The 20,157-nt window shown below is 39.7% G+C and overlaps 1 protein-coding gene across 6 annotated transcripts in view; it reads left to right on the forward strand.

The window, feature by feature from the left end:
* Positions 1-20,157, forward strand: part of LOC118898862 (serine/threonine-protein kinase PAK 1) — a 152,115-nt gene that overhangs the window by 102,108 nt on the left and 29,850 nt on the right. For 3 of the 6 annotated variants that reach the window (XM_036859570.1, XM_036859572.1, XM_036859571.1), the window contains exons 6-10: positions 11,061-11,108; positions 12,028-12,078; positions 13,083-13,199; positions 16,008-16,182; positions 18,275-18,338. In XM_036859570.1, coding sequence (XP_036715465.1) covers positions 11,061-11,108; positions 12,028-12,078; positions 13,083-13,199; positions 16,008-16,182; positions 18,275-18,338 — 455 coding nt within the window. The remainder of the gene's footprint in view (positions 1-11,060; positions 11,109-12,027; positions 12,079-13,082; positions 13,200-16,007; positions 16,183-18,274; positions 18,339-20,157) is intronic. The other 3 variants (XM_036859576.1, XM_036859575.1, XM_036859574.1) reach the window with 2 other exon arrangements.

Here is a 20,157-nt window from a genome sequence, read left to right on the forward strand (position 1 = left end):
TCAATTTACATTCCCACCAACAGTGCAAGAGTGTTCCCTTTTCTCCACACCCTCTCCAGCATTTTTTGTTTCTAGATTATTTGATGATTGCCATTCTGATTGGTGTGAGGTGATACCTCACTGTAGTTTTGATTTGCATTTCTCTAATGATTAGTGATGTTGAGCATTCTTTCATGTGTTGGCAATCTGTATATCTTCTTTGGAGAAATGTCTATTTAGTTCTTCTGCCCATTTTTGGATTGGGTTGTTTGTTTCTTTGATATTGAGCTGCATGAGCTGCTTGTAAATTTTGGAGATTAATCCTCTGTCAGTTGCTTCCTTTGCAAATATTTTCTCCCGTTCTGAGGGTTGTCTTTTTGTCTTGTTTATGGTTTCCTTTGCTGTGCAAAAGCTTTTAAGTTTCATTAGGTCCCATTTGTTTATTTTTGTTTTTATTTCCATTTCTCTAGGAGGTGAGTCAAAAAGGATCTTGCTGTGATTTATGTCACAGAGTGTTCTGCCTGTTTTCCTCTCAGAGTTTTATAGTGTCTGGCCTTACATTTAGGTCTTTAATCCATTTGGAGTTTATTTTTGTGTAAGGTGTTAGGGAGTGTTCTAATTTCATTCTTTTACATGTAGCTGTCCAGTTTTCCCAGCACCACTTACTAAAGAGGCTGACTTTTCTCCATTGTATATTCTTGCCTCCTTTATCGAAAATAAGGTGACCATATGTGCATGGGTTTATCTCTGGGCTTTCTATCCTGTTCCATTGATCTATATTTCTGTTTTTGTGCCAGTACCAAACTGTCTTGATTACTGTAGCCTTTGTAGTATAGTCTGAAGTCCGGGAACCTGATTCCTCCAGCTCCGTTTTTCTTTCTCAAGATAGCTTTGGCTATTCGGGGTCTTTTGTGTTTCCATACAAATTGTGCAATTTTTTGTTCTAGTTCTGTGAAAAATGGCATTGGTAGTTTGATAGGGATTACATTGAATCTGTAGATTGCTTTGGATAGTATAGTCATTTTCACGATGTTGATTCTTCCAATCCAAAAACACGGTATATCTCTCCATCTGTTTGTATCATCTTTAATTTCTTTCATCAGTGTCTTATAGTTTTCTGCATACAGGTCTTTTGTCACCTTAGGTAGGTTTATTCCTAGGCATTTTATTCTTTTTGTTGAAATGGTAAATGGGAGTGTTTCCTTAATTTCTCTTTCAGATGTTTCATCATTAGTGTATAGGAATGCAAGAGATTTCTGTGCATTAATTTATTTTCCTGCTACTTTACCAAATTCATTGATTAGCTCTAGTAGTTTTCTGGTAGCATCTTTAGGATTCTCTATGTATAGTATCATGTCATGTGCAAACAGTGATGGCTTTACTTCTTCTTTTCTGATTTGGATTCCTTTTCTTCTCTGATTGCTGTGGCTAAAACTTTCAAAACTATATTGAATAATAGTGGTGAGAGTGGACAACCTTGTCTAGTTCTTGATCTTAGTGGAGATGGTTTCAGTTTTTCAGCATTGAGAACGATGTTGACTGTGGGTTTGTCATATATGGCCTTTATTATGTTGAGGTAAGTTCCCTCTATGCCTACTTTTGGACGGTTCTTATTATAAATGGGTGTTGAATTTTGTCGAAAGCTTTTTCTGCATCTATTGAGATGATCATATGGTTTTTTTTGTTTTGTTTTGTTTTTTTAATTTTTTTTTTTTTAATTTATTTACTTATTTATTTATGGCTGTGTTGGGTCTTCGTTGCTGTGCGAGCTTTCTCTAGTTGCGGCAAGTGGGGGCCACTCTTCATCGCGGTGCACGGGCCTCTCACTATCGCGGCCTCTCTTGTTGCGGAGCACAGGCTCCAGACGCGCAGGCTCAGTAACTGTGGTACACGGGCCTAGTCGCTCCGCAGCATGTGGGATCTTCCCAGACCAGGGCTCGAACCCGTGTCCCCTGCATTGGCAGGCAGATTCTCAACCACTGCGCCACCAGGGAAGCCCGATCATATGGTTTTTATCCTTCAATTTGTTAATGTGGTGTATCACATTGATTGATTTGCGTATATAGAAGAATCCTTTCATTCCTGTGATAAACCCCACTCGATCATGGTGTATGATCCTTTTTAATATGCTGTTAGGTTCTGTTTGCTAGTATTTTGTTGAGGATTTTTTAATCTATGTTCATCAGTGATATTGGCCTGTAGTTTTCTTTCTTTGTGACATCTTTGTCTGGTTTTGGTATCAGGGTGATGGTGATCTCGTAGAAGGAGTTTGGGAGTGTCCCTCCCTCTGCTATATTTTGGAAGAGTTTGAGAAGGATAGGTGTTAGCTCTTCTCTAAATTTTTGAGAGAATTCACCTGTGAAGCCATCTGGTCTTGGGCTTTTGTTTGTTGGAAGATTTTTAATCAGAGTCTCACTTTCAGTGCTTGTGATTGGTCTGTTTATATTTTCTGTTTCTTCCTGGTTCAGTCTCAGAAGGTTGTGCTTTTCTAACAATTTGTCCATTTCTTCCAGATTGTCCATTTTATTGGCATATAGTTGCTTGTAGTAATCTCTCATGATCCTTTGTATTTCTGCAGTGTCAGTTGTTACTTTTCCTTTTTCATTTCTAGTTCTATTGATTTGAGTCTTCTCCCTTTTTTTCTTGCTGAGTCTGGCTAATGGTTTATCAATTTTGTGTATCTTCTGAAAGAACCAGCTTTTAGTTTTATTGATCTTTGCTATTGTTTCCTTCATTTCTATTTCATTTATTTCTGATCTGATATTTATGATTTCTTTCTTTCTGCTAACACTGGGGTTTTTTGTTCTTCTTTCTCTAATTGCTTTAGGTGTAAAGTTAGGTTGTTTATTTGAGATGTTTCTTGTTTCTTGAGGTAGGATTGTATTGCTATAAAGTTCCCTCTTAGAACTGCTTTTGCTGCATCCCATAGGTTTTGGGTCATTGTGTTTTCATTGTCATTTGTTTCTAGGTATTTTTTGATTTCCTCTATGTTTTCTTCAGTGACCTCTTGGTTATTTAGTAGTGTATTGTTTAGCCTCCATGTGTTTGTATTTTTTATAGATTTTTTCCTGTAATTGATATCTAGTCTCATAGCATTGTGGTCGGAAAAGATACTTGATATGATTTCAGTCTTCTTGAATTTACCAAGGCTTGATTTGTGACCCAAGATATGATCTATCCTGGATATGTTCCATGAGCACTTGTGAAGAAAGTGTATTCTGTTGTTTTTGGATGGAATGTCCTATAAATATCAATTAAGTCCATCTTGTTTAATGTGTCATTTAAAGCTTCTGTTTCCTTATTTATTTTTGTTTTGGATGATCTGTCCATTGGTGAAAGTGGGGTGTTAAGGTCCCCTACTATGATTGTGTTACTGTCAATTTCCCCTTTTATGGCTGTTAGTATTTGCCTTATATATTGAGGTGCTCCTATGTTGGTTACATAAATATTTACAGTTGTTATATCTTCTTCTTGGATTGATCCCTTCATCATTATGTAGTGTCCTTCCTTGTCTTTTGTAATAGTCTTTATTTCAAAGTCTATTTTGTCTGATACGAGAATTGCTACTCCAGCTTTCTCTTGATTTCCATTTGCATGGAATATCTTTTTCTATCCCATCACTTGCAGTCTGTATGTGTCCCTAGGTCTGAAGTGGGTCTCTTGTAGACAGCATATATATGGGTCTTGTTTTTGTATCCATTCAGCCAGCCTATGTCTTTTGCTTGGAGCATTAATCCATTTACCTTTAAGGTAATTATCGATATGTATGTTCCTATTACCATTTTAATTGTCTTGGGTTTGTTATTGTAGGTCTTTTCCTTCTCTTGTGTTTCCTGCCTAGAGAAGTTCCTTTAGCATTTGTTGTAAAGCTGGTTTGGTGGTGCTGAATTCTCTTAGATTTTACTTGTCTGCAAAGGTTTTAATTTCTCCGTTGAATCTGAATGAGATCCTTGCTGGTTAGAGTAATCTTGGTTGTACCTTTTTCCCTTTCATCACTTTAAATATGTCCTGCCACTCCCTTCTGGCTTGCAGAGTTTCTGCTGAAAGATCAGCTGTTAACCTTATGGGGATTCCCTTGTATATTATTTGTTGTTTTTCCCTTGCTGCTTTTACCATTTTTCTTTTTGTATTTTATTTTTGATAGTTTGATTAATATGTGTCTTGGCATGTTTCTCCTTGGATTTATCCTGTATGGGACTCTCTGTGCTTCCTGGACTTGATTGACTATTTGCTTTCCCATATTAGGGAAGTTTTCAACTATAATCTCTTCAAATATTTTCTCAGTTCCTTTCTTTTTCTCTTCTTCTTCTGGGACCCCTATAATTCGAATGTTGGTGCGTTTAATGTTGTCCCAGAGGTCTCTGAGACTGTCCTCAATTCTTTTCATTCTTTTTTCTTTATTCTGCTCTGTGATAGTTATTTTCACTATTTTATCTTCCAGGTCAGTTATCCGTTCTTCTGCCTCAGTTATTCTGCTATTGATTCCTTCTAGAGAATTTTTAATTTCATTTATTGTGTTGTTCATCACTGTTTGTTTGCTCTTTAGTTCTTCTAGTCCTTGTTAAACGTTTCTTGTATTTTCTCCATTGTATTTCCAAGATTTTGGATCATCTTTACTATCATTACTCTGAATTCTTTTTCAGGTAGACTGCCTATTTCCTCTTCATTTGTTTGGTGTCGTGGGCTTTTACCTTGCTCCTTCATCTGCTGTGTGTTTCTCTGTCTTCTCATTTTGCTTAACTTACTGTGTTTGGGGGTCTTCTTTTCGCAGGCTGCAGGTTGGTAGTTCCCGTTGTTTTTGGTGTCTGCCCCCAGTGGGTGTGGTTGGTTCAGTGGGTTGTGTAGGCTTCCTGGTGGAGGGGACTGGTGCCTGTGTTCTGGTGGATGAGGCTGGATCTTGTTTTTCTGGTTGGTAGGATCGCGTCCGGTGGTGTGTTTTGGGGTGTCTGTGACTTTATTATGATTTTAGGCAGCCTCTCTGCTAATGGGTAGGGTTGTGTTTCTGTCTTGCTAGTTGTTTGGCATAGGGTGTCCAGCACTGTAGCTTGCTGGTCGTTGAGTGGAGCTGGGTCTTAGCATTGAGATGGAGATCTCTGGCAGAGCTTTTGCCGTTTGATATTATATGGAGCCGGGAGGTCTCTGGTGGACCAGTGTCCTGAACTCGGCTCTCCCACCTCAGAGGCACAGGCCTGACACCCGGTGTGAGCATCAAGACCCTGTCAGGCACACGGGAAAAAGAGAAAAAAGAAAAAAATATATTTATCATTGCTCCCAAAGTTCACCGCCTCAATTTTGGGATGATTTTTTGTCTATTGAGGTATTCCACAGATGCAGGGTACATCAAGCTGATTGTGGAGATTTAATCCGCTGTTCCTGAGGCTGCGGGGAGAAATTTCCCTTTGTCTTCTTTGTTCTCCCAGTTCCTGGGGTTCAGCTTTGGATTTGGCCTTGCCTCTGCATGTAGGTCACCTGAGGGTGTCTGTTCTTCGCTCAGACAGAACGGGGTTAAAGGAGCAGCTGATTCAGGGGCTCTGGCTCACTCAGGCCGGGGGGAGGGAGGGGTACGGAATGTGGGGCAAGCCTGCGGCATCACAGGCCAACATGACGTTGCAACAGCCTGAGGCGTGCCGTGTTTTCTCCTGGGGAAATTGTCGCTGGATCACGGGACCCTGGCAGTGACGGGCTGCACAGGCTCCATGGAGGGACGGTGTGGATAGTGACCTGTGCTTGCACACAGGCTTGTTGGTGGCTGCAGCAGCAGCCTTAGCATTTCATGTCCGTCTCTGGTGTCCGTGCTGATAGCCGTGGCTTGCACCTGTCTCTGGAGCTCGTTTAGGCGGTGCTCTGACTCCCCTCACCTCGCGCTCCCCGAAGCAATGGTCTCTTGCCTCTTCGGCAGCTGCAGACTTTTTCCCGGACTCCCTCCCGGCTAGCTGTGGCGCACTAGCCCCTTCAGGCTGTGTTCACGCAGCCACCCCCAGTCCTCTCCCTGGGACCTGACCTCCAAAGCCCGAGCCTCAGCTCCCAGCCCCGACCCGTCCCAGCAGGTGAGCAGACAAGCCTCTCTGTTGAGTGCTGGTCAGCACTGATCCTCTGTGGGGAAATCTCTCTGCTTTGCCCTACGCACCCCTGTTGCTGCGCTCTCCTCCGTGGCTCTGAAGCTTCCCCCCCGCCCCCACCCGCGTCTCCGCCAGTGAAGGGGCTTCCTAGTGTGTGGAAACTTTTCCTCCTTCACAGCTCCCTCCCAGAGGTGCAGGTCCCATCCCTATTATTTTGTCTCTGATTTTTCCTTTTTCTTTTGCCCTACCCAGGTAGGTGGGGAATTTCTTGCCTTTTGGGAAGTCTGAGGTCTTCTGCCAGCGTTCAATAGGTGTTCTGTAGGAGTTGTTCCGCATGTAGATGTATTTCTAATGTATTTGTGGGGAGGAAGGTGATCTCCATGTCTTACTCCTCCGCCATCTTGAAGGTCTCCTAAGAAAGTATTTTAAATCGGAAGTATTTTAAGTGAGATAGTTAGATGTGCATTTTAGTCTAAACTACCATCTTAGAAAGATTCCTCTGGAAATTGGGTCAGTGTAGTGGGGTGAATTCAAATGTTTACCTCTCCTGCTATACTAAATTTCTTAATTTCAGAAAAGATACATAAAAAATGAATTCAAAACAGTGCTCCAAAACAAAAACAGGACATTAGTAAACCATTGTCGGCAATTCATGGAAGGTAGAAAGCAGATAAGATCAGATTGATTGGAGCAGCAGAAAGCACAGCTGCTGTATGTATGTGGAAGACAAATATCCTAGGAAGATAAGAGTAGCTCGAGAAAATGGTCTGAGAGAATATATATAAAAAACAGGAAGGAGTCTTGGGTCATCTTCAAGAGTAAATTAAATTCTGTAAGTGAAACAGCAGGGGCAGTGTCCATGTTACAGTGAGCAAAAGGTACCAGAAGGTTGATCCTAAGCTTAAGCCAGATACTTTTCTAAAGAAAGTAAACAGCCTACTTGAGAAAAATGCCTGGTGTGGGTACAGGGAGAGAAGAGAGAGAAGCAGAGCAGAGCTGGAGTTAACTGGAGATCTCTAAAACAGGCATAAAGTAGAGGAAAAAGAAGTAGCTCTGCAGTGGAAGAAAATACATTGAATTTCTGCATCCCAAGGATAAATTTCTGATGCTTTTGATAACTGGGAGTAGAGGTATACATACCATACATACCATACATACTCTTCCATGGCAGCTCACCCTAAAGTGGTGCTTGCCAGTTACCACATCTGTATAACTCACGTACAGACTGCATCAGACCTCCCATTCAGAGGAGGGGACAGCAGAGAAATAGACTTACACAACTACAGAGGAAACTCATGCTAGTCGCATACACTAATTAATATGGTTTTTCACTGATAAATATGAGGGGAGACCCAAGGATCTCTAGACATTTGAGAGAAACAAAGCATTAAAGAGAAGGACCAAGAAAAAGAAATAAAACTGACCCCAGAGAAAATTGATAATTCAGGAAAGAAAGTTTTAAAAAATCTAATATATTGAGAGGTTCTATAGATGTTGCATTCACAAAAACACACTGCAGGTAGATCAATCAGAGGATAAAAAAAGAATTCTTAGAAATTAAAAATATAGTTAAACAAATTCCCAAGGATTAAAAAATGCATGTAAGAGTAGATTATTGATATCAAATATAAAAACACATGGAAAATATGAGAGTAAGGGACACAGAAGATTATTCAAGGAGATTCAGGAAGAATTAGAGGATTAGAAGGTTAAGACTATTGTCTTTGAAATTTCTGTATTGGAGTTTCTCTGTGCAATGCTTCTTCATTTTTAGTTGGCTTCCCAGTTTGGTGGAGTCCATCTTCCAGTAGCTTTGAGAAAGTAAATATTTAATATCTTTGAGGTCTCAAAATGGAGCGCCTCCATTCTACTCTACCATTTGATTGATATTTGGCTGAATATGGAATTCTGGGTTGAAAATAATTTTCCACCAGTATTTGGAAAACATTGCCCTTTTGTCATCTAGCTTTCAGCATTGGCTATTCAAGTTCAAAGCTATTTATTCCTGCATCTTTGCTTCTGACCTATTTTTTATTTTTCATTTGGGAAGTTTGTAGCATCTTTGTGTCACCACTGCTTTGAAATTTCATAATTACATCCCTATATTCACCTACTTAATTTGTGAGGAGCTTTGTGGACTCTTTCAACCTGGAAACTCAAGGCTTCAGTTTTAGGAAATTTTCCTGAATTATTTAGTTGATGATGTCTTCCCCTCTTTTCTTTGTTTTCTCTTTCTGGAACTCCTGTTTTTTTAGACTTCCTAGACTGATTCTCTGTTTTTAAAAATATTTACTCTGCTTTTCCTTGCCTTGATTTTGCAGCATAGATATGTAGATTGGTTTTCAGGTTTGCCTACCATCAGCTTTGGATTCAGTCTCCTTGACAGTTACTGCTCATCCATCAGTCATTGCCTCCTTTGCTAATCTTGCCTCCTATCCTGTTCTCTCCAACCTTCAGGTTTAATGCCTTTAAAAGGCCATTCGTTTATTATAGTTCTAGTGAGGTTTTAAGAAATAGATGCCTGTGTTCAATCTGCCATCTTTGTCAGGCATTCCTGAGGAATTTTCACTTTTAACTCCTTATATATCTATATTATATGAAATGTATAATGAGAACCTACTGGTTTTACATATAATTTAAAAATTTAACTTTTAAAAGGCAGCATTATTGAGGTGTTATTTACATACCATAATATTCACCCATACTGATTGTACAATTCAATGATTTTATTAAATTTATAGACTTGTGCAACTATCACTAGTCTAGTTTTAGAATATTGCCACCACCACAAAAGTTCCCTTGTACTCGTTTACACTTCATTCAAACTCCCATGCCCAACCCTAGGAAACCACTGATCTTCTTTCTGTCTGTATAAATTTACCTTTTCTAGACATTTTATATAAATGGACTTGTATAACATGTAGTCTTTTGTGTCTAGCTTCTTTCACTTAAAAGCTTGCGAGGTTCATCCATGTTGTAGCATGTATCAGCACGATTCCTTTTTATGTCTGAATAATATTCTATTGTATTGATATACTACATTTTTTACATTCATCAGTTGATGGGCATTTGGCTTGTTTCTTCTTTTTGGCTATTCTAAATAATGCTCATACTAACATTCATGTACAAGTTTTGGTGTGGATCTATGTTTTCATTTCTATTTGGTATATACCTAGGAGTAGAATTTCTGAGTCATATGGTGACTCTATGTTTAACCTTTTGAGGAACTGCTAGGCTGTGTTCCACAGTGGCTGCACCTTTTTACAGTCCCACCAACGTTAGGAGGCTTCTAATTTCTCCATATCTTCCCTCACATTTGTTATTGTCTGTCCTTTTTTTTTTAATATTTATTTATTTATTTGACTGCATCGGGTCTTAGTTGTGGCATGGGGGATCTTCATTGCCACGTGCGGGATCTTTTTAGTTGCAGCATGCGGGATCTTTTAGTTGTGGCATGTGGAATCTTTAGTTGTGGCATGTGGGACCTAGTTCCCTGACCAGGGATTGAACCCGGGCCCCTTGCATTGGGAGCGTGGAGTCTTAGCCACTGGACCACCAGGGAAGTCCCTATTGTCTGTCTTTTGATTATAGCCATCTCAGTGGATATGAAGTGGTATCTCATTGTGGTTTTGATTTGCGTTTCCTAATAATGATGTTGAGCATCTTTTCATGTGCTTTTTGGCATTTGTTTATCTTCTTTGGAGAAATTTCCTTTTTGTTGTTTATCTCTAATTTAATTCTACTGTGGTTAAAGAATACATTTTGTGTGTTTTCAGTCATTCAAAATTTATTGAGATGTGTTTTATGGCCCAGCATATGTTCTATCTGAATAATTATCCGTAAGTGGTTAAAAGTAATGTGTGTTCTGTAGAACTTGGGTGGAAAGTTTTGTACATGTCAGTTAGGTTGAGTTGATTGATAGTGTTGTTAAAATCTATATCCTTGCTAATTATTGAGACCTCTTTCAGGGCTGTCCAGAAACTTTTACTTTCTGCTTGGCTCTTTTGAAGTTTTTTTTTTTTTTTTTTTTTTTTAATAAATTTATTTATTTATTTTTGCCTGCATTGGGTCTTCGTTGCTGCACGCTGGTTTTCTCTACTTGCAGCGAGTGGGCGCTACTCTTCGTTGAGCTGCGTGGGCTTCTCCTTGCGGTGGCTTTTCTTGTTGTGGAAGCACGGGGGCTCCAGGTGCGCGGGCTTAGGAGTTGTGGCGCACGGGCTTAGTTGCTCTGCGGCATGTGGGATCTTCCCGGACCAGGGCTCGAACCCGTGTCCCCTGCGTTGGCAGGGGGATTCTTAACCACTGCACCACCAGGGAAGCCCTTGAAGTTTTTATGTACATGCATAGAGCCAGGCATGTATGACTAGTATGGGGCCTCTCTCTAGTGTCTGCTGTACCTTTGGCCAGAATTTGTTTGCCTTATTCAGGATTGCAACCCCAGGCTAGTAGTGGTTGACACTCTCCTGCTACTACCTCTGGGAGGTCACTTCCACTGATGGCACCACTGGGCCTGGCATTGCCCACTGCTTCAAATGAATATAATCCCTCTTGGGTCCCGTAGTTACAGCCTGCCTCATCCTGGAAGAACCCCTCCTCTGATGGAGCTAGGGTGGGATGGATGGGAGCAATCCTGGGCCAGAACGTCAGAGATTCCTATGTTTTTACCCAAAGTTCAGCAGTTTTAAAATCATAAGCAGTTCTCTGTAGTATAGGTAGGCACTTGGAGGTTTTGGGAATACACCAAGCATGTCCCCTTCTCTCAGAGTCTCTGTATTTCTTCCATCTGCCAGGAATATTCTTTTCCCAGAGGGTCTGATGGCTCATTTTCTCATTTCATTCAGGCCATTAGAGAGGCCTTTCCATGACTACTCTATGTAAAGTAATAATTCCCTACCCTCAACCAATCTCTATTCTCCTATGTTTATCTTATTACTGCCTGGCAGTTTGGTGATTAATTTTGACTGTATCTTCTTCTAAAATGTAATCCATAAAACCAGGCACTTTATCTAATTTGTTCTTCAGTATAGCCCCAGAGCTTTGAATCGAGCCTGGTACACAGTGAATGAATGGGTGAGTTGAAGTCACTTCTTAAAAAAGAGGTTTGTGGTTATTAAACATAATGATAATTTAATTGATTCCTTACATCTTTCTAGCCCCTTGCCATTTACAAAGTGCTTGTATACTCACATCACTTTATTTCTTCCTCCCAGTGGCCCTCTGAGGTAGGCAGAGAGCTTCTGTCATCACCTCCATTTTATGGATGAGAACTGTAGCTTAGAGTGGGACAGCCTTGCCAAAGAACACAGGGATAAGAAATAAAAATCTGGGACAAAAACCTAAATCTCTTGATTCTGGTAGTTGTTAATACTACCACACAAAGCCATCACTTTGTGGAAAACAGAATGTGTTGCTAAGAAAGGTGATGAAATCCCCTTCTTTATAGAGTTTTAGGAGGCAACAAACAAGTGTTTATAGTCTACATTAGTCAGCCCTAGGGCCTCTTCACCTGATGATGAAGAGGCTGCTGAGTTAACCTCATTCCCATTTTGGGTTCCTAGTTAAATTTTGCTGAGTGGAATATTGGGGAGAAAAGAAATTAGAGCAGAAAAATATCAAAATATGTGCTTTGACAAGGGAAGAACCTCTATTGGATTTTAGAACTGAAAGTGACTTAGGGTCACCCCTCAAATTATACCTGTCCTATTCTTCCACGTTCCTCGAATGATGAAACTTGAGACCCAGAGGATGGATTCATTGCCTGTGATCACCAAAGCTAGTTGCTTACATATGCCTGTCACTGGCAGTTTTCTAGTTATGCCCTGCACTGGAGGTCCTGTTAGAATCTATGAGCTTTCAGTTTTCCTTATCTTAGTATGTCAAATGTAGTAAAGACCAGGCTCCCACACAGTAGCTCTAGACTAGCATTTGACTAGACAGTTCCTTCACTTATCCCCTGTCATTCTGACTCCTGACATTCTGCTCTCCATAGGCCCCAAATGGCAGCAGAAGGGAATTGTCCCTCTGTCTCCTGCATCATATGGTGAGCTGCTTTAGGACATGGGCCATCTTTTTCATTTTTGTACATTTATATCAAAAGCATCCATCATAGTATCTTACTGAGCACAAAGCAGATGCTCTGAAAATATCTGAAACTGTTGAATTATATCAATATATACAGAAAATCCCTTGCTTCTCTGGCCCTACACTGTAATCATTTAATCTCTATCAAAAATCTCATGTTTTGGAGCTATTTTGTCTCTTGAATATGTGTTATAAACAGTAATGGTATGATCTTTTTGCCTGGACCTGCCCTAAAACCTGCCAGTCTTAGCCCAGCTTTGGTACAGTTTACATGGGAAAATCAAGTTGCTGAGATTATAGCATATTCAATTAGTGGTGCTGCATTCCAGGACAGGGCAAAAGCTTAGTGAAATAGATAGCATCCAGTCTGGGGAAAAACTCATTGTCTTCTTGAGACAAGGGTCTCCTGATGTTCTGTATCTTCAGGTTGAGGCGAGGGCACCTGATGGCATAATGGTTGCAGTAGGTTTTCGTAAAGAAAGGAAAAGGAGAGGCAAAGGCCTCTTAGGACTTCCACTTACCGTATCAAAAAGGACTAAGGAATTACAATGATAAACTTTGTAAAGTCCCAAACTTTTGATCCCTCTCCTACATTTTGTACTTTATCCTATCTTTAGCATAGAGAGTAAAATTCACAGAAGAAGAAGGAACTATGATCTTGTGTTCAGAGTTTAGATTGGGCTAGGCACGTAGAGAAGCTGTAAGCTGGTTTCCCCATCCACAGTTAGGCTTTGAGTGGGAGAAGGAAGCCCCCAAGGGCCTGAGTGGGGAGTGGTATCTAAAAGAAGAGAGGGAAGGTGGCTGAGTTCCTGAGACTGGCTACACAAAGGTGGAGATCTTGAGGCTGATGTGTGTTTCAGAAGGGGTGTCAGGAGAAGGTTTCTTCTGGGAGATTGGTGACTCTGGTAGCTTAAGTTGCATATCAGCTGGACATGATGAATCTGGCTTTTCTCCACTGTGCAGAACGTGAAGACGGTGTCTGAGACCCCTGCAGTGCTACCAGTTTCAGAAGATGAAGATGATGATGATGATGCTACCCCACCTCCAGTGATTGCTCCACGCCCAGAGCACACAAAATCTGTGAGTCTTTGGGGACGTGGGCAGCTTTGTGATTTATTAGAGTTTGGAGGGGGAGTGAGGGGTGGGTGCTGAGGCCTAGAGGTTTAATAATCTGGTAGCAGTCCTTAGATTTTGCAGGTGGTGAAATCACCAAATTACCTTGATTGAAAGGTATTTTCTGTATGATTAAAGACAAGAAGTGGTGTATTTATTTATCATTAGTTTGCAGATAGTCCCAAAGTGTCCTAGATAATTGGTCTTTGTACCAACTTAGGCCTAGTTTACTTAGCCTGTTCTTCACATACAGAAAGATATACAGAATTAATGTTACTTAGTGCAAGACTAACATAAGTTATTCCAGTCTCCTGGGAAGCAGCATATTAGCCTGCTATAGATCTTCTCTTCTCTGTTAAATGTGCAGTGTTCAGCCTCTTAGTACATCATTGATGATACTGTAAGACTCAAGAGAATTTATAAAAACATTAGTGCTATTAATACGCTGGACATCAGGAGTGCATTTTGATGCTGGATGTTGGCAGTGATTTTTATTTAACTTCTTTTGAGGTTTTTGCATCTCTGAATAGCCAGGTCCCTCTGCCCTCACTTGGCACAATCTGCCTTTTACATGATTTAGCATCATTGTGCACTGATCTCTCATCAGATGATACTCTACTAGTGTTTCTTTGTTTGGACTTTTTATTATGACACGAGCTTCATAATGAAAGAATGATCTAGGGCTTAAACTCTGTGATAATACAAAAAAAAGATTGTCCCTGGATTAGAGAATTCATGGAAGTGTTCAAGCAGATGTTGGTTGGTTGACTGACTATGGAGATGCTGTGGAGGAAATTCAAGGGGATTAGATGACCTTTTAGGATTAGAATTTATAAGCAGAATCTGTGGAATCAGCCTTTCTGTAGGCTACAAAGTCACTTTAAGGAAAATGAGCTTCAAAATTGGAGAGTTCTCAGGATATCTCATATTGGTATTTTTTTTTGTTTTACAAGTATGTTCATTTAAAAATTTTTCCCACTAAACCACGAACTCCTATGTGTGTGTGTGTGTATACACACACACACATATACATATACACACACATATATTTATACAAATACATATATATGCAAATACATATATATATGTGTGTATTTGCAGTGCTTAACATAGCTCTTGGAAGGTTTTAGAAAGGCAGTTAGTACTGAATGAATTGATAAATTTGATCTTGATAGCATTCCTTTCTAAAAAGACATTGTTAATTCCTAATTTATAGAAGAAGAAGCTGAGATTTGGAGAGGTAAATTGATCTACCCAAAGTCTCTAAGTAAGCAAAAGAGCTAGAACTGAAAGCAGGTAATTGACCCCAGGTCCAGGTTGTATTCCAACATAGCACAGTGGCCTTTTTATGTGAGCAGACCTGTGCTGGGAGCCAGAAAAAGAGAATTTTAGAGAAGGAAAAGGCAGGGTTCGTGCCCTTAAGGAGGCATGTCAAGAGAACTAAAGGAGGAGGAGAAGGCATGAAAGTACAGGTTTAGGTGCCAGGGATATAGTTTGTCTACATGTACAAGAATAGAAAATTAAGAAATCATTACGCTGGAATTGTCAGGAAAGAAGCTGTAGTCTCTGATCTCAGTGTCTTGACTTACTGCTATTTCCACTATGTGGAAAGTTCTCTCCCTTTTCTACCTATTACAATCATGTCCATCCTTCAAGATCCAGCTGAAGAATCCTATTTATTTATTCATCGATTCATCAAACATTTTCCTGAATGCTTGCTTTCTGTTGGGCAACTGGTTAGATATAGGAGCTCAGGGATGAATGACACAGATTCCCTGTCTTCATAGAGCTTATAGACTAACCAAAAATTTGTTGTGATATTTTTATGAAAAAAGGTGATAAATGCCTTGATGCATCTCCTGGGGAAAGGCAGTATAATGTATGATCACTTCTTCTGTACCTTAATAGTATACAGTTTGCTCGTATCTTCTGACATTTATCCCTTTTGCCTTTCAGTTAGGACTTTCTCCAAGACTTCCTTCACAGGAATAGTGGATGGGGCAGCATTTTGTACAGCAAGGCAAAGAATAGATTCTCAGTAAATGTTTAGTAAATGAATGAATAGGAAATATAATAATATTTGCCAAAATTTGAAGGCTTAGTGTCTTTTGGGTGTGATGTTACTCATTTCACACATTAATTAATTTATTACCACAGCAGCTCTATAAGATAGGTATCACTAACATCACCATTTTACAATTGAGGAAACTAAAGCATAGAGAAGTTAAATAATCTGCCCAAAGTCATACAAGGTAAGAATAAGAGTTGGGATTTAAGTCCAGGCAGTCAGGTTCCAGAGTCTGTGATCTAAATGACTACACTGTTACTGCCTCTTAAAGAAGAACAATTGCAGTTCCTTCTCTGTGAGGGTTCAGGATTTAAAGGGGCAGTAACTCAAATGAAGATAATGTGTTGTATTAGCCGTGGGAAGTACTATGGGAATACAGGATATTCATTTCAGCTTGGGAAAGAATAGAATTTTACCGATGAAGGGGATTCCCATCTAATGATAGAATGTCCTTTAAACTATTTATAATGAGAGTTGTCTAACTTGTACTGAATATCTTAAGTGCTCAGACTCTCACTAACCCTTGTTGTGTATAGTGAGAGCAAGGAAGGCCATTCCATCCTCACAGCCTTAGTATAGAGGAAGAGTAACATAGATTTTGACCTAGGAGAAGGGATGAGTTTACTGGGATTTGTTCTTCTGTGGATGTTCTAACACACACATCTAAGAGAGACTGGCCTTGCCAAATTTTTGCACCAACAATACAGGTATACACACGGTCCGTGATTGAACCACTTCCTATTACTCCAACTCGGGATGTGGCTACATCTCCCATTTCACCTACTGAGAATAATGCCACTCCGCCAGATGCTCTGACCCGGAATACTGAGAAGCAGAAGAAGAAACCTAAAATGTCTGATGAGGAGATCTTGGAGAAATTACGTAAGCACTTTCCAGGTTTTTGAATTTCCCTCTGGTATGTGACTGGTCAAGCACAAAGCTGGAATTCTATTGCTATAAAGATCTCGGTTCTGCGCTAGGTGTATGTGGCTGGCTGGCTGTGCTTTATATCTTAGCCAGACTGTGCTTCTCTTCACCTGTCCTTGCACCCACCTCCTCTGTCTCACCAGCCCTGATTAGATGCAACATTGGGATGGGAATGTGATGATAGCGTGGATAGCCCACTTGAAGGGCTAGAAATCACTTACCACTAGGCATGGGTTATGGAGATGACAAATAGCTTTTACCTAGTGAATAGTCTGGAATGTTGTGTTGAGAAAGACTGAGGCCTTGTCTAAACCTGGTGGGAAAGATTGCTATGTTGATTATTGATGTTTCTGTTGACAGAAGACGGATCTGCCATCTTGGCTGAAGGAAAAGAAGTAAGGGAAACTAACGTTTTGTGAGCCTGTGCTATGTACCAAATGATAAGCAAGGCATTTTCTTGATTTTTTTTTCATTTACTCCTCATTTTAACCCTTGAAGACAGACATTATAATCCTCATTTTTTGCAGTTAAGGTATTTGAGGCTACGGATGCTAAATACTCTGCGAAAATTCACACAACCAAGAAGTGACAGAGCTGGGGTTAGAGCGCAACTTGTGCTCCTGTAATCAGAACATGCTGTTTCTTGCAGTCAGGTGGAAACTTCCATTTTACTTTTTTTTTGTGACCAGAAATATTAGGGTAGCTTGTTTCTCTTTTTCAGTAATCTGCAGGAGAATTCATATGAGAAGAAAGGACTGGGTTGGTCTGTAGGCTTGGAAGAATCATCTGACAAGGCCTTTGATTTATTCTTTGAACTTATCTACTTCTAAAGAGGATTTGATGTGACTGATTTGGTCAAGTCTGCATTGCTTTTTAAAGCTGACGTTTCTGGTTCCTCAGCTTAGCAGCTCTCGATTTTGTCCTGATAATTCTTACTTGACTTTTTAAAAAAATTTCACTCTTTTAAAAGTTGCCCTTGCCCAGAGCCCTTATGAAATGATGAAATAAGAAAAGCCACTTACCTAGCCATCTGTTTACTCTTGTATGTATTCTATTTCTCTGAACCAGATTTTTTTTTTTAAACAGTAATACTTAGAACATAGAATTATGGGAAGCAGACTGGCCTGGGAGTTAAGGACCCGTGGGTTGAAGCACAGCCACTAACTTGCATGTTGGGCGATTTCCTACTGTTCTCTGGGCCTCCTTTTTCTCATCTTTTAAATAGGGATGTTAATACCTGTCTCATTTGTAAGTCAGATGAAATAATGTATGTGAAAAGTACCAAATCCTAGTAATTGGTATTAGTGGAAAGTGCTTTGGACTGGGAGACCAAAACCAAGCTCCTAATCTTAGCTCTGACACCAATTTGCTGTGTGACCTTGAGGGGAAGTATCTTCCTTTCTGTGGGCCTTAGTTTTACCATCTCCAGAATACTTTTTTTGAAACTGTCAACTCTCTCATACCTCTGTGTCTTTGCACTTGAAGTACTTTCTGTTGTAACCCTTTCTTGACTTTCTCTCCCTGGCTAATTCCTACTAACCCTGTAAAAATTAGTCCAGATATCACTTCCCTTCTGAAGCCTTTCCAGTCTATATTTTTGCCTCTTTCTGTATCACCACAATTATTATATTTTCATGGAACTTTATACTTATTGTTTGTCTCCTCTGAGATTAGAGCTTCTTGAGAGCAGAGACTGTCTTAACTGTGTCTCATCTATCTCTTTATTTGTTGCATTCAACATAGAGCTTAGTACATAGTAAGTGAGCATGTTAAAATGAGTAAATGTCTATTGAATGAATGGATTTTAAATGAATGAATAACTTTTAGGAGTTTAGAATTGGATTAGAGTACTATGAATAAAAGCGGTAAGGAGATGAAATTTCTGGTTGATACTTAAAGAGGGAAAACTAAGGACCTGCTTAGTGTGGTTTTTAGGTATTGGAGATAGTTCTTTAATCCTTTCCAGCTCAGCATTTGGGGAAATATGGGGCCTATTTTGTATGTTGATCTGGGAAAAACTGATTCATGTTCTCTGTTTCTTTCAAAGGGAGCATAGTGAGTGTGGGCGATCCTAAGAAGAAATACACACGGTTTGAGAAGATTGGACAAGGGTTAGTAGGGGCATTTTCTTCCCTAGAAAAATGACTTAAAATTGTGTGTGCTGTTATATATGATTTTGCTTTTGTTTTGCCTCTCATAAATCTTGTTCTTCTTTCTCCACCTCACCCCTCACCCATCTGAAGGTGTTTTGTTAGGCTGACCTCAGGTTTACAGAATTATGTTTAATATGTGAGATGTGCCATTAGCTGACATGGTTGCTAAAAATATACCTGTGGTGAGGGTGAAAAACCCATTTATTTTCTTAGCACAAAACCTTCCCAAATTATAGCTCTGCTTTTCCAGATTAACCCCGTTTACCTGATGCTGAGACCTACCAGCACTAATATGAAATGGAAGACTCAGAACTGCAGACTCTTCTGCTAGTATAATGGGATCTGTTTTTCTAGTGGATGCCAGAATTCATGTCTCTTGCTCTCTGATTCCTTCTCTGCATCTTGTATACTGCCCTCAATGTACTGAACTCAGCAAATCTTAACTGAATTCCTGTTAGGTGCTAGGCACTGTGAATACAGCTATGAATCAGTCTCTCCCTTCAGAGACCCCATGTCTACAGAAGGAGAGAGTCAAACAAAAAATTATAATATACTGTGATAAGTCTTAAAAGTGGCCATTATTTTGAGTAAGAGAAGCCAGATACAAAAGAGCACATGCTGTATGATTTTATTTATATGGAGTTAAAGAACAGGCAAAACTAATGCTAATATAAGTCAGAATACTCATTGCGTCTGGGAGGGGAGTGTTGATTGGGATGTGGCAAGAGAGAACCTTCAGGGGTGATCGTGATGGTGAACATGTAGGTGTGTACATATTGAAAAATCATCAAGTTGTATACTTGAGATTTGCGCAGATTACTTTAGGTAAGTTATACCTTCGTATAAAAAAGAAAAATAATAAGATTTCTACAGATATACCCAATTAGCTAAAATTAAAAAGAAACTGAAGTGTCTGGCTTGTAGAAAGCTCTCAGTGTTACTTGAGTGAAAGCATTGTTGTTAATGAAGTCATTGAAGCTTTCTGTTTTAGTTTTCTTTTTTATGCATCCAAGAACTTCTGAAATAAGATAAAGTAATGCATAATATCCTGATGTTGTATTTGTACAGTATTGTACAGCTTACATCTGTTATTTGCATCTGTTGTTTAATTCAATCCTCAAAACAACCCTGGACTTGAGTGGATCTCAATTTTTCCTGGTCTGGTGCTTTTGTGAGTCTGAACTGGTATAAGGTAGTTAACACCTTGAGAAGAAATTGTTTTGCTTGCCTCAGAGTAATCTGGGTTGGTATTTCCTTTAGATAATTACATTGAGATATTAAGAATGTAGCAGCAAGGTACACAGACAAGTGTGGGCAAGTCAGGTCCTATCTCTGGACTTCAGTTTCTTCATTTAAGTGAGAGGGGTTGTGGATTCAGGGTCTTTCACCTCCCAAACTGCTGATGTGTGTGTTCAGATGTATGAGGCCCATAAATAGGCATGATCTGCAAAAGTTTTTTTCCTTGCTTACTTGACAGGTGTGTTAGTGCTAAGGGAGGAATGCAATATGTATTAAGCACCTGTGTTGATGTTTCCACATTCCATGATTTTAAAACTGTACATGGCACACAAATAAGATAAATTAGTACTATTATAATTTTGCTTGGTTTTTTTTTTCCCTTTAAGACCTGAAGGTTTTTTTGACCTGGAATTCATAGTCTAATCATATGTCTATTTGAGGCAGAAACAATCAGGAACTAACCAGTGGGCCTCAGTAGCTTCTGAGCCTCTGTAATCATGGAGACACAGTCTCAAAATGTCCAGTTCCCCGAGGACTG

This window comes from Balaenoptera musculus, chromosome 8 (assembly GCF_009873245.2).
Source record: "Balaenoptera musculus isolate JJ_BM4_2016_0621 chromosome 8, mBalMus1.pri.v3, whole genome shotgun sequence".
NCBI classification, from domain to species: Eukaryota; Metazoa; Chordata; class Mammalia; order Artiodactyla; family Balaenopteridae; genus Balaenoptera; species Balaenoptera musculus.